Here is a 15,034-nt window from a genome sequence, read left to right as displayed (position 1 = left end):
AAAGATTACATTAGTAACACATGATGCTGTCATGGTTTAAAATCCTGCAGGGCAGCAAGGTCCTCCTGATCACGCCAGCACATGTCCAGGCCCGTTTGAAGTTCACCAGTGACCATCTGGATGATCCAGAGGAGGCATGGGAGAAGGTCATATGGTCAGATGAGACCAGAATAGAGCTTTTTGGAATCAACTCCACTTACCATGTTTAGAGGATGAGAACAACCCCAAGAAAACCATCCCAACCGTGAAGCATGGGGGTGGAAACTTCATACTCTGGGGGTGCTCTTCTGCAAAGGGGACAGGACAATTGCACTGTATTGAAGGGAGGATGGATGGGGTCATGTATTGTGAGATTTTGGCAAACAACCTCCTTCCCTCAGTAAGAGCATTGAAGATGGGTCATGGCTGGGTCTTCCAGCATGAGAATGACCCCAAACACACAGCCAGGGCAACTAAGGAGGGGCTCCGTAAGAACCATTTCAAGGTCCTGGAGTGGCCTGGCCAGTCTCCAGACCTGAACTCAATCGAAAATCTTTAGATGGAGCTGAAACTCCAAACCTGAAAGATAAAGAGAAGATCTGTATGGAGGAGTGGACCAAAATCCCTGCTGCAGTGTGTGCAAACCTGGTGAAAAACTACAGGAAACGTTTGACCTCTGTAACTGCAAACAAAGGCTACTGTACCAAATATTAACATTGATTTTCACAGGTGTTCATTTATTTGCAGCAGTAACGTACAAATAAATTATTAAAAAATAATACATTGTGATTTCCAGATTTTTTTTTAGATAATGTCTCTCACAGTGGACATGCACCTAAGATGAAAATTTCAGACCCCTCCATGATTCCTAAGTGGGAGAACTTGCAAAATCACAGGGTGTTCAAATACTTATTTTCCTCACTGTATATATATATACAGTAGTGTTCAGAATAATAATAGTGTTATGTGACTAGAAAGATTAATCCAGGTTTTGAGTATATTTGTTATTGTTACATGGGAAACAAGGTACCAGTAGATTCAGTAGATTCTCACAAATCCAACAAGACCAAGCATTCATGATATGCACACTCTTAAGGCTATGAAATTTGGCTATTAGTAAAAAAAAAAGTAGAAAAGGGGGTGTTCACAATAATAGTAGTGTGGCATTTGGTCAGTGAGTTCGTCAATTTTGTGGAACAAACAGGTGTGAATCAGGTGTCCCCTACTTAAGAATGAAGCCAGCACCTGTTGAACATGCTTTTCTCTTTGAAAGCCTGAGGAAAATGGGACGTTCAAGACATTGTTCAGAAGAACAGCATAGTTTGATTAAAAAGTTGATTGGAGAGGGGAAAACATACGCAGGTGAAAAAACGTATAGGCTGTTCATCTACAATGATCTCCAATGCTTTAAAATGGACAAAAAAAAAAAAAAAAAAAATCAGAGAAGCGTGGAAGAAAATGGAAAACAACCATCAAAATGTTTAGAAGAATAAGCAGAATGGCAACGGCTCACCCACTGATCAGCTCCAGGATGATCAAAGACAGTCTGGAGTTACCTGTAAGTGCTGTGACTGTTAGAAGACGCCTGTGTGAAGCTAATTTATTTGCAAGAATCCCCTGCAAAGTCCCTCTGTTAAATAAAAGACATGTGCAGAAGAGGTTACAATTTGCCAAAGAACACATCAACTGGCCTAAAGAGAAATGGAGGAATATTTTGTGGAGTGATGAGAGTAAAATTGTTCTTTTTGGGTCCAAGGGCCGCAGACAGTTTGTGAGATGACCCCCAAACTCTGAATTCAAGCTACAACTCACAGTGAAGACAGTTTAGTGATTCACAGGATTGCTAAAAAAGCAGTTTGAACATCAAATCAAATCAAATCAATTTTATTTATATAGCGCCAAATCACAACAGTTGCCCCAAGGCGCTTTATATTGCAAGGCAAAAGCCATACAATAATTACAAAAAAAACCCCAACGGTCAAAACGACGCCCTATGAGCAAGCACTTGGCGACAGTGGGAAGGAAAAACTCCCTTTTAACAGGAAGAAACCTCCAGCAGAACCAGGCTCAGGGAGGGGCAGTCTTCTGCTGGGACTGGTTGGGGCTGAGGGGAGAGAATCAGGAAAAAGACATGCTGTGGAAGACAGCAGAGATCAGTCACTAATGATTAAATGCAGAGTGGTGCATACAGAGCAAAAAGAGAAAGAAACACTCAGTGCATAATAAACATAATACGAGGTCTGTCAATAAAGTATAGGTCCTTTTTATTTTTTTCAAAAACTATATGGATTTCATTCATATGTTTTTACGTCAGACATGCTTGAACCCTCGTGCGCATGCGTGAGTTGTTCCACGCCTGTCGATGACGTCATTCGCCTGTGAGCACTCCTTGTGGGAGGAGTCGTCCAGCCCCTCGTCGGAATTCCTTTGTCTGAGAAGTTGCTGAGAGACTGGCGCTTTGTTTGATCAAAATTTTTTCTAAACCTGTGAGACACATCGAAGTGGACACGGTTCGAAAAATGAAGCTGGTTTTCAGTGAAAATTTTAACGGCTGATGAGAGATTTTGAGGTGATACTGTCGCTTTAAGGACTTCCCACGGTACGAGACGTCGCGCAGCGCTCTCAGGCGCCGTCGTCAGCCTGTTTCAAGCTGAAAACCTCCACATTTCAGGCTCTATTGATCCAGGACGTCGTGAGAGAACAGAGAAGTTTCAGAAGAAGTCGGTTTCAGCATTTTATCTGGATATTCCACTGTTAAAGGAGATTTTTTTTAATGAAAGACGTGCGGACGGATTGCAGCGTCGGCTCGCAGCCGCCGCGACGCTCCGCCACAGGAAAAACACCTCCGTTGGAAGCCTTAAGGACAAGTTGGAACATGTCCAGCTGTTAAACAATTTCTCATATACTCCACTGAAAGCCATCAAAAGCCGCCTGGATTTTACAAATGGTTATCAACACGGAGGTGTTTTTCCTGTGCCGCCGCACCGCGCCAGCTGCGTCCCGACGCGCGGACCCGTCCGCACGTCTTTCATTAAAAAAATCTCCTTTAACAGTGGAATATCCGGATAAAATGCTGAAACCGACTTCTTCTGAAACTTCTCTGTTCTCTCACGACGTCCTGGATCAATAGAGCCTGAAATGTGGAGGTTTTCAGCTTGAAACAGGCTGACGACGGCGCCTGAGAGCGCTGCGCGACGTCTTGCACCGTGGGAAGTCCTTAATGCGACAGTATCACCTCAAAATCTCTCATCAGCCGTTAAAATTTTCACTGAAAACCAGCTTAATTTTTCGAACCGTGTCCACTTTGATGTGTCTCAGAGGTTTAGAAAAAATTTTGATCAAACAAAGCGCCAGTCTCTCATCAACTTCTCAGACAAAGGAATTCCGACGAGTGGCTGGACGACTCCTCCCACAAGGAGTGCTCACAGGCGAATGACGTCACCGACAGGCGTGGAAAAACTCACGCATGCGCACGAGGGTTCAAGCATGTCTGACGCAAAAACATATGAATGAAATCCATATAGTTTTTGAAAAAAAAATAAAAAGGACCTATACTTTATTGACAGCCCTCGTAGTTTTGAGTTTGTAGTGTCAACAGCAGATGCTACTATTATTGTGAACACCCCCTTTTCTACTTTTTTGCTTGGAATGCTTGGTCTTGTTGGATTTGTGAGAATCTACTGAATCTACTGGTACCTTGTTTCCCATGTAACAATAAGAAATATACTCAAAACCTGGATTAATCTTTTTAGTCACATAGCACTACTATTATTCTGAACACTACTGTGTGTGTATACATACATATATATATATATATATATATATATATATATATATATATATATATATATATATATATATATATATATGCAATTCACTTGCATATTTATATTGTGGTGTGTAGAGTGTGCAGGATATGCATCAGCCCTCTGATGCCTTTCATTTATTTTGTCTATTGATTTATATAACAGTTTGATTTATTATTCATGGAAGCAACAGTTTCTTAGGTACAACTTAATGTTCACTCTATCACACACAGGCATGAAGCACACAAAATGTATAACACAAAGAAACAAAAAATGTTTGAATTCACTGTAAAGTCTGATTATTTTGATTATATGTATCATCCTCAGTTCTGGAATACAGAAACAAGCCAATCAAACAAATTATTTTCTCTTAAACCACAAACATCTAAAACAACTTACAAAATTCAACAACAACTCAGCACAAACTGAAAAAACTGAGTTTTCATGAACAAATCAAACCATCCACATTCCTACTTGCAAAGTCAAAACCAAAATTAAATGAGCTCACTTAAAGACACATGCACTCTCAGCAGACATCGCTGTGCATCAGCAGCTCAAACTTGCCACTAGAGGTTTTGTTGAGGAGGAAAAAGATGACACCGGCTCCAACTACACCCAGCATGACACTGGTCAGGGATGGCATCCTCCAGTGTCTGCCAGAGTCAGGTGGATGAAGCAGACAGCCGTCTTCAGACTTGTCAATCTGTAAAAAAAAGGAGAAAAACTCACCTTCTACAACTTCTTTAAAAAAAAAAAAAAAAAAGTAAAATGCAAATGAAACCAGATTATGGAGAATTTGCAAATCATTAAAACACTATATTTAATTCAAAATAACAGGATTCCAGGGTGACAGGCCAGTGGCCTATAGTTCACCACGGGCAAACTGGCTGTTGACAAAAAAGGTAGTCTCTCACCAATGTGCAGTAAGAGACTGTTGGGCTAGCGTGTGCCACAGTCGCTGGTCCCACATCTGTAAGTTCAGATGAGGACCAGAAGTCTGTTTGTAGTACTCCTCATATGCCTGCATCTCCAGGACCTAGGGTAAAGATGTTGGCCTGATGGAACATGCGCTGCAAGCCACAGGCAGCCAACACCTTACCCCTACACTCTTGGGACACCATGTCAACAAGGAGGAAGCCCATGAAACACACCAGCTTTATCTCCCCAACATCCTCCAAGAACAATCACTGACACTTTTTTTGCTGTGCGTACAGAGGGCAGTTACCCTCTATGACTGGAACCTGGCCTGGATTTCCAAACTGCATGACATTCTTGCATGACAATCAGGTCGTCTGCAAGTGATTTAGTACCAGGTTCTCCACAAACATGAGTTGCGTGGGAGGAGAGGGGCGCCCCAGTCCAGTCATGAGCGGCTCTGCTCACCCCCCCGGGGGGGAGGCCCAGCTATCAGGGGCCAACTGAAAATCCACAGCGCTTCGGTATCGCTTCGTCTAGGCAGGATTCTGACTTAGAGGCGTTCAATCATAATCCCACAGATGGTAGCTTCGCACCATTGGCTCCTCAGCCAAGCACATACACCAAATGTCTGAATCTGCGGTTCCTCTCGTACTGAGCAGGATTACTATTGAAACAACACATCATCAGTAGGGTAAAACTAACCTGTCTCACAACGGTCTATTTGAAGAGTTTCAGTCAGGTTTTAGAATTCATCATAGTACAGAAACAGCATTTTCATTAGTTACTTCCTCCAAACCATCAACATGTCTATTAGACCCCATTCCTACCAGGCTGCTCAAGGAAGCCCTACCATTAATTAATGCTTCGATCTTAAATATGATCAATCTATCTTTATTAGGTGGCTATGTACCACAGGCTTTTAAGGTGGCAGTAATTAAACCATTACTTAAAAAGCCATCACTTGACCCAGCTATCTTAGCTAATTATAGGCCAATCTCCAACCTTCCTTTTCTCTCAAAAATTCTTGAAAGGGTAGTTGTAAAACAGCTAACTGATCATCTGCAGAGGAATGGTCTATTTGAAGAGTTTCAGTCAGGGTTTAGAATTCATCATAGTACAGAAACAGCATTAGTGAAGGTTACAAATGATCTTCTTATGGCCTCAGACAATGGACTCATCTCTGTGCTTGTTCTGTAGACCTCAGTGCTGCTTTTGATACTGTTGACCATAAAATTTTATTACAGAGATTAGAGCATGCCATAGGTATTAAAGGCACTGCGCTGCGGTGGTTTGAATCATATTTATCTAATAGATTACAATTTGTTCATGTAAATGGGGAGTCTTCTACACAGACTAAGGTTAATTATGGAGTTCCACAAGGTTCTGTGCTAGGACCAATTTTATTCACTTTATACATGCTTCCCTTAGGCAGTATTATTAGACAGCATTGATTAAATTTTCATTGTTACGCAGATGATACCCAGCTTTATCTATCCATGAAGCCAGAGGACACACACCAATTAGCTAAACTGCAGGAATGTCTTACAGACATAAAGACATGGATGACCTCTAATTTCCTGCTTTTAAACTCAGACTGCCCCTCCCTGAGCCTGGTTCTGCTGGAGGTTTCTTCCTGTTAAAAGGGAGTTTTTCCTTCCCACTGTCGCCAAGTGCTTGCTCACAGGGGGTCGTTTTGACCGTTGGGGTTTTTCCGTAATTATTGTATGGCTTTGCCTTACAATATAAAGCGCCTTGGGGCAACTGTTTGTTGTGATTTGGCGCTATATAAATAAAATTGATTTGATTTGATTTTATACACTTCTGCATTGCAATGGATAAGGCTTTCTAATAGAAAACTGGAAAAACTCACAACTACCCTTGGCCTGACATCATCAGGCTGATCGTGAAAAAATAAGCCAGAATACTCCAATGAAGTTGGGACATTGTGTGAAATGTAAATAAAAACAGAATACAATACAACTCCAAATCTTCTTCAACCTATAGTCAACTGAACACACCACAAGTCAAAATATTTAAAGTTCAAGCTAATAAACTTTTTTGTTATTGTGAAAATATTTGCTCATTTTGAAATGGATGCCTGCAACACGTTTCAAAAAAGTTGGGACAGTGGCAATAAAAGACTAGGAAAGTTGATAAATGCTCAAAGAACACCTGTTTGGAACTTTCCACAGGTGAACAGGTTAATTGGAAACAGGCAAGTGTCATGATTGGGTAAAAAAGGCGCATCCCCATGGCTCAGCCATTCACAAGCAACGATGGGGTGAGGATCACTACTTTGTGATCAACTGTGTGAAAAAATAGTCCAACAGTTTAAGAACAATGTTTCTTGATGTTCAATTGCAAGAAATTTAGGGATTCCATCATCTACGGTCCATAATATAATCAGAAGAGTCAGAGAATCTGGAAAACTTTCTACATGTAAGCGGCAAGGCCGAAAACCAACATTGAATGCCCTCAGGCGGCACTGCATTACAAACCGACATCATCTGCCGAGTAAAGCTGGAAAGACGGATCATTCCACAATCAATAACGTCAAAGCAAATCACCGTTTTAAATCAAATGACACCTCTTTCCAAATGTTGTAAAACAGACAGCATACTACAACCACCAAAGCTGTTTTTCCCCAAAATGAGACATCCGTTCCGTTGGGGAAAACTTATCCCAGTGTCAAAGTCTCAAAGCACCAGGCTGACCACAGTCACGCTGCAGCTCTCCAGGTGTGAGTATAGTAGGGGAGGCCGGGGTCAAAGTAACATTTTACATTTATGCCCCTCTGAATCTGCTCGGCTATAAGAGTCTAGTTGCAAGAATTATATTATTTAACTATATAATATTTATATTATTTTATTTTGTTGGTGTTTCTAATAAATATAAAACATCAGAACAAGTGCATCATTTGTAAATGTGTATTGAATCAACAAGCAAGACACTTTTAGCAAAGTTGCATTCAAGATTCATTCATTCATTCAAGATATCAGCTTGGGACTCCGGCAAGGACGGTTGCATTCCTCTCCTCTCCTCCTTTCTGTTCTCTATCTCTGCTCTGACATTCAAAGTCCCAGCTTCACCAGACTGTGAATTCTTCAAATTAAGATTTGGATTAACCATGGAATTGATCAGCTAGTTTCTCAATGCTACTGACACCAATTTTTTTGACAAGGAAATCAGGGCTGGGGGACCCTGCGTGCCCTGATGGAACCTATCCAGCGGGCTATGCTCTCAACACCTAAGAGAAATGAAGCATGACATGAAGATTCATTTCTATTCGCTTTTATGGTGGGAGGTTTGGTGCTGATTGGCTAGAGCGCTGCCCTGACCCACAGGAATATTAACAAGACGGCTGCTACCAGAATCTCATCCCCTCATCTGTCCATCATGATTAATGAGGTGGCCAATGCTGTGTAATCTCAGACTGCGTGAACTCTTGAACTCAAATGCCAAATGGACACCATCTTGGAGTATATCGCTGCATTGCAAAGGAATGTGTTAAGGTGCGTTTACACATAACCAGTGGTGGGCACAGATAACCAAAAAATTAAGTTCGATAACAGATAATAAGATAACTTAAAAGTTATCTTTGATAAAGATAAACCGATAAACCACCCAAAAATGTATCGGAAGTTACAGATAATCGATAACCGATAAATTCCAGTGTTGTTTATGGGACATTTGCAGTTACTAAAGAGCTGAAATTGATTTTTAACACGATTGCTTTTGAAAGCATCAAAAGCGGTAAAAGACCTAAAGAATAAGCAAGAATGTTTGACCATGCTGCCCCCTGCAAGAAACAGCACAGACAAATCCTGAGAGCACTCACGAAATCAACTCTTTACTAATCATAATCATTTTTCTTTCAACATTCTGCCCCTGCTGGAAGCTCTTGTTTACAACAACGCTCCCACCACAGAGGCACACCGAGAGCAGCCATAAAGCCAGCTCCTTATCAATTTCAACACTCCGGTCAGGCGGAGGTCTTGAAAAATAAAGTCATACTAACTTATGGTTTTTTGAAAATACTGACAGAATAACTCCATTAATGTCAATTCTGTCATTTGTACAAAGTTAAAATATAACATATATCTTTTAATGTTGAATAAGGCACTAATTCTGAGGTTTTGTAACAAACACAGACTGCAAAGCATTCTGGGTAAAAGTGCTAAACAGTGGTTGGTTCAGTAATCCATTATGTAAACCAACACGTTAATGTGACGTCGTGTGTTGGCTTAAAGATAAATGTGGCTTTTGTAAAATATTCCATTTTTATTTGTAAAAACAGGCATTTTTACGGAGCCCTGGAAGTGTTATTGCAATTGCATGTTTTAAAACTTTTATGATGTTGTAAAACGTGCACTCAATATTAGTAAGTAAGTAAGTAAATTTATTTATATAGTGCCTTTCACAGCCATAAGGCCATGTACACACGTTGTCGGGTATTTGTAAAACCGAATATCTTACCCTTTCAGTTTGGGGAAAAAACTTCATCCACACTACGTCGTAAAAAAAAAAAAATCCATCCACATCGAACCGTATAAATGTGTTGTAATTAGTCTGCCAAACCTTTGGGTGGCGGTACTGATTAAAATTCTATCCAATCAGGAGCCTTATTCTCTTGTCGTCACTTCCACAAAAACTAAAAACATGGCGCCAACCTCGTTCGTGTGGACCGATAAGGAGTCGGAATTACTTCTAACCGTAGTTTTAGAATACAAAGTTAACAAATATATGCACACAAAAAGCGCCTGGACAATGGACAATACCAACACTTTGAGAGCAGCCATGTACCCAGACGTTTAATACTGCCATGAACACTCCTAGCCAGTAGATGGCAGTAGCGGCCTTGAAAAAATGTCTAACAAAATTCCAGATAATCCGTGTCTGCTACATTTAAGATGCGTGGAATTTAACAAACGCAAATACACTAACGTCTATAAACCCAGAGAATATATTCACGAGAGTTTTAGGCACTAGAGTTTAATGCTGTTATCTGTGGACCCTGAACAGAGTGTCTGAAATGCATTTGTCCTGTCGTGAACGTCAGATTACCTTATGCTACCCATAATGCATTACTGCCTGGCACAGCATGTGCTCACAAAACCTTAAAAATTAGCACATTACTTTAAAACAAAAACATATATCTGATATTTTCACTTTATAACTTCAGACATGACAATAATTTTAAATAACTTGTTTAAAATGAGTGGTTAAAATTTGAACCATAAGTTAAACATGTATGCCTCTGGATGACTTGGTGACATTACGATTATATTAGTATGGTGTTAAAGGAAATGTCTTTTTTTTTGGTCACCAGTTCTCCTTTGCTTACAGACGAGAGTGGTTTCTGTTTGCAGAGGGTAGAATAACATGCCTATTAGGAAACCTTTAACAGGTAGGTCTCAACAGCTTTAACAGTTTTAAAAATGTTTTTCACTGTTCAACTTAGTTTAGTACGTTATCCGTCTAAAAGTTATCGGACGGTAATTCATCTTTAGATAATTAGTCCGATGATGGTTTTTAAATTTATCTAAAAAGATAATCTGATAATGAAAACATTATCTTCGATAATTATCTGCTATCGGATTATCGGAAGTGTGCCCACCACTGCACATAACCAAGACGTGTTACGAATGTCATTTTTCTGTCATTCGTGACACGTTCCTGACATTCTTAATGTGACTTAATGCATCTGAATAGGTTTCTTAATAGTGCGTGTTGGTGCGTGATATTCTTGATATTCGTGGAGCATGTTTTTGCCTGTCAAAAAAATCTTCCACGAATGTCACACACCACCCTCATTTCGTCTCACGTCGTGGAGGTCGCAACTGAGCGTATTGATCCATCTTGATGAGTATTGATCCTTAATAGAAAGTGACAACGTTCGTAGTGGTTCCTGTGATAGTTCTTGGCGCTCAAACTGTCACGCATTATTACGAAGTGACACGGAAACTGTCAAGTTTTGACACGACTTGTAACGCGGCATCACATTTCACTGCGCGCCACGACAAATCAGTTTTCTGTCACGTGCGCACAATTAAACTCGGCTCTCCATGGCACAGAGCCCAACTACGCATACAGTCACAAAGTTCTGAAAAACTGGAGCGATCTGAATTCGGTTGGATGAATATGGGTGTGCGTGTAGAGAAAATTCACCTTGTTCACAACGTGACAGAATTTAACGATGCGCTGTTACATGCAATAGCGCGCAACAACGCGGAACACTATTCTTGACCGTGCATAATGATTCCTGATAATTCTCCAGCAACACGTGCCATTAATCGTAACGCATGGTAACAGGTTGCAGCAGTTCCTGAGGACACCTGACGCCTCTGTCCCGAATCATTACATTCGTGATCAGCGGCCAAGAATGTGTACTTCGTGGCATTTGTGACTTGTCGTCATTATGTGTAAATGCAGCATTACTGAGGACCAGAGAATATTCTTCACAAATTTGGACTGTAGACGGTCAGAGGTGCAATAAATGGAATTCTGTATCTCTCTGTCTAATATCAACATGGCAGGCTCCTGAAGGTCAAATGCCCTGCTTCTCCCCCCAGAAGAATCTACGGCCTTGTTGAAGGAATTCGGCTCCCCCTTCTCATCTATCTACCCCCCCCCCCCAGCCTGCTGTTGCCTAGCAACGTCAGACTTTACGTACACATGGACAGAAACTGACAGAAACTCAACTCATCTGCACACGACGCATGTCATCCTCCCTCCATCCCTATTACCCCCCCCCCCCCCCCGTGTCTCTCCACTCCCCTCACCCTGGCTTCCTCCATGCCACCCTGAAGGCAGCATGGTTTATTTTTACTGCTGCAGCCTTCAACTCCCCAAGCTGGGCGGTACAGCCTCCCCTGCTGCAGCCTTCACCCACTTTGCCTCAATTCAGATGACGGACTGCTTCAAGTTTAGTGCACATAAACAACGTCAAATGTATATGTGTTGTCTTTCATTCTGATGTGTGCCATTATTACGGTAAACTAGTAATAATTGTGGATTAATTGCTGTATTTTGTCTGAGGTAATTTGAGTGTAAACATAATTTTGTTGTTATTGCATTTGTGTAATGACAATGACAATAAATCTCATTTCACATTTGTTGTTCCAGACATTTAATCAATATTTCAGCTGTGGAACACAAGTCAATTGGAATGAATAAATGAAAATTATCTCTGAAATAAATAGAAAAAGGTGACCCTGAACCATCCCTTAGTTATGCTGCTATAGACTTAGACTGCTGGGGGGTTCCCATAATGCATTGAGTGTTTCTTTCTCTTTTTGCTCTGTATGCACCACTCTGCATTTAATCATTAGTGATTGATCTCTGCTCCCCTCCACAGCATGTCTTTTTCCTGGTTCTCTCCCTCAGCCCCAACCAGTCCCAGCAGAAGACTGCCCCTCCCTGAGCCTGGTTCTGCTGGAGGTTTCTTCCTGTTAAAAGGGAGTTTTTCCTTCCCACTGTTGCCAAGTGCTTGCTCACAGGGGGTCGTTTTGACCGTTGGGGTTTTTCCGTAATTATTGTATGGCTTTGCCTTACAATATAAAGCGCCTTGGGGCAACTGTTTGTTGTGATTTGGCGATATATAAATAAAATTGATTTGATTTGATTCGTTTGACTAAAACTCGACTAAAATGTTGAGACTTTTAGTCGACTAAAACATGACAAACAAACAAAAACAAAAACAACAAAATTATATGTGAATGACTAAATGTGACTCTTCTTCTTCTTTGACTTTCGGCTGTTCCCGTTAGGGGTCGCCACAGCAGATCAATCGTTTCAATCTCACCCTGTCCTCTGTATCTTCCTCTGTCACACCAACCACCTGCATGTTCTCCCTCAGCACATCCATAAACCTCCTCTTTGGTCTCCCTCTTCTCCTCCTGCCTGGTGGCTCCATCCTCAGCATCCTTCTCACTATATACCCTGGGCCCCTCCTCTGCACATGTCCAAACCATCTCAATCTCGCCTCTCTGATTTTGTCTCCAAACCGTCCCACCTGAGCTGTCCCTCTGATATGTTCATTCCTACTCTTGTCCATTCTTGTCACTCCCAAAAAGAATCTCAACATCTTCAGCTCTGCCTCCTGTCTTTTTGTTAGTGCCACTGTCTCTAAACCGCTTGCTGATATTCTTTGGTCACAAATCACTCCTGCCACCTTTCTCCACCCACTCCCCCCTGCCTGCACTCTCTTCTTCACCTCTTTACCACACTCTCCATTACTTTGAACAGTTGAACCCAGATATTTAAACTCATCTACTTTCACCACTTCTACTCCTTGTAACTGCACTATTCCACTGGGCTCCCTCCCATTCACACACATGTACTCAGTCTTGCTTCTACTGACTTTCATTCCCCTTCTCTCCAAGGCATATCTCCACCTCTCCAGACTAGAATCAACTTGCTCACTACTCTCACTAAAGATCACAATATCATCTGCAAACATCATAGTCCATGGGGACTCCTGTCTGATCTCATCCGTCAACCTGTCCATCACCACTGCAAACAAGAAAGGACTCAGAGCTGATCCTTGGTGTAATCCCACCTCCACCTTGAATGAGTCTGTCATTCCTACTGCGCATCTCACCGCTGGCACACTATTCTTGTACATGTCCTGTACTACCCTAACATACTTCTCTGCCACTCCAGATTTCCTCATACAATACCACAGCTCTTCTCTTGGCACCCTGTAATACGCTTTTTCTAAGTCCACAAACACACAATGTAACTCTTTCTGGCGTTCTCTGTACTTCAGTATTCTTAGCGCAAACATTGCATCTGTAGTGCTCTTTCTCAGCATGAAACCATACTGCTGCTCACAGATCTTCACCTGTTTTCTAAGCCTAGCTTCTACTACTCTTTCCCATAACTTCATGCTGTGGCTGATCAACTTTATGCCTCTGTAGTTACTGCAGCTCTGCACATCACCTTTGTTCTTGAAAATAGGAACCAGCACACTTCATCTCCACTCCTCAGGCATCCTCTCACTTTCCAAGATTTTACTAAACAATCTGGTTAGAAACTCTACTGCCATGCAATCCTACCAATCATACAAGTCCTTTTCTCCTTCCTTACTATTCAACTTCTTGTACAGCTCGCAGTATGCCTTTTCCTTTGCTTTTGCCACTTCTCTTTTCGCCTTACGCCACATCTCCTTGTACACCTGTCTACTTTCTTTATCTCTCCGACTATCCCAAAACGTTTTCGCCACCCTCTTTCTTCTTATGCTTTCCTGGACCTCTTCATTCCACCACCAAGTCTCCTTATCTTCCTTCCACTGTCCAGATGTCATACCCAGTACTGTCCTAGCTGTCTCCCTCACCACATCTGCAGTACTTTTCCACTTGTCCAAAACTGCTTCCCCTCCAACCAGTGCTTCTCTCACCTCCTCAATAAATTTCACACAATAGTCTTCCTCCTTCAGCTTCCACCATCTGATCCTTTGTTGAGCTCTCACTCTCTTCTTCTTCTTTACCTCTAAAGTCATCCTACAAACAACCATCCTATGCTGTCTAATGACACTCTCTCCTGCCACCACCTTACAGTCTCTGATTTCTTTTAGCTTGCATCGCCTATAAAGAATGTACTCCACCTGTGTGCACCGTCCTCCACTCTTATATGTTACCCTGTGTTCCTCCCTTTTCTTAAAGTAGGTATTCACCACAGCCATTTCCATCCTTTTTGCAAAAACAACTACCATCTGTACTTCCCCATTCCTATCCTTGATACCATATCTACCCATTACTTCCTCATCATCTCTGTTCCGTTCACCAACATGCCCATTGCAGTCCGCTCCTATCACCACTCTTTCATGCTTGGGCACACTCACCACCACCTCATCTAACACACTCCAGAAATCTTCCTTCTCCTTCATCTCACAACCTACCTGTGGGACACATGCACTGATGATATTCATCATCACCCCTTCAATTTCCAACTTCACACTCATCACCCTGTCAGACACTCGCTGTCAGACACTCGCTTAACCTCCAGCACCTTTCTCCTCTCCATCATATCAGCCAGCTCTCTCCCTTTACCAGTCATACTACCAACATTCAAAGTCCCCACTCTCATTTCCACCCTTCTAGTTTTCTTCTTCTCCCGCTGTTTGTGGAAACGTTCTCCTCCTCTTCTTCGTCATCTTCGCCCAGCAGTAGCCCAATTTCCACCGGCACCCTGTTGGGCAACAGCACCGGTGGTGGACGTTGTTAACCCGGGCCGCGACCAATCCGGTACGGAAATTCGATTCTTCGTCTGCATAGTTGGGTTGGCTTGTTTTACGCTGGATGCCCTTCCTGACGCAACCCTCCTCATTT

General features: G+C 41.9%; 1 protein-coding gene across 1 annotated transcript in view; it reads right to left on the bottom strand.

The window, feature by feature from the left end:
- Window positions 1-4,201: 4,201 nt before the first annotated feature.
- asz1 (ankyrin repeat, SAM and basic leucine zipper domain containing 1) overlaps window positions 4,202-15,034 on the bottom strand; it is a 265,510-nt gene continuing 254,677 nt past the window's right edge. The window contains 1 exon segment of the mRNA XM_034175985.1: window positions 4,202-4,488. Within this exon segment, the coding sequence (XP_034031876.1) occupies window positions 4,312-4,488 (177 nt within the window). The 3' untranslated portion in view covers window positions 4,202-4,311.

Source organism: Thalassophryne amazonica, chromosome 8 (assembly GCF_902500255.1).
Source record: "Thalassophryne amazonica chromosome 8, fThaAma1.1, whole genome shotgun sequence".
In the NCBI taxonomy this organism is placed as follows: Eukaryota; Metazoa; Chordata; class Actinopteri; order Batrachoidiformes; family Batrachoididae; genus Thalassophryne; species Thalassophryne amazonica.
Note: the sequence above shows the minus strand (reverse complement) of the source record. Positions and strands in the feature narration are given on the sequence as shown.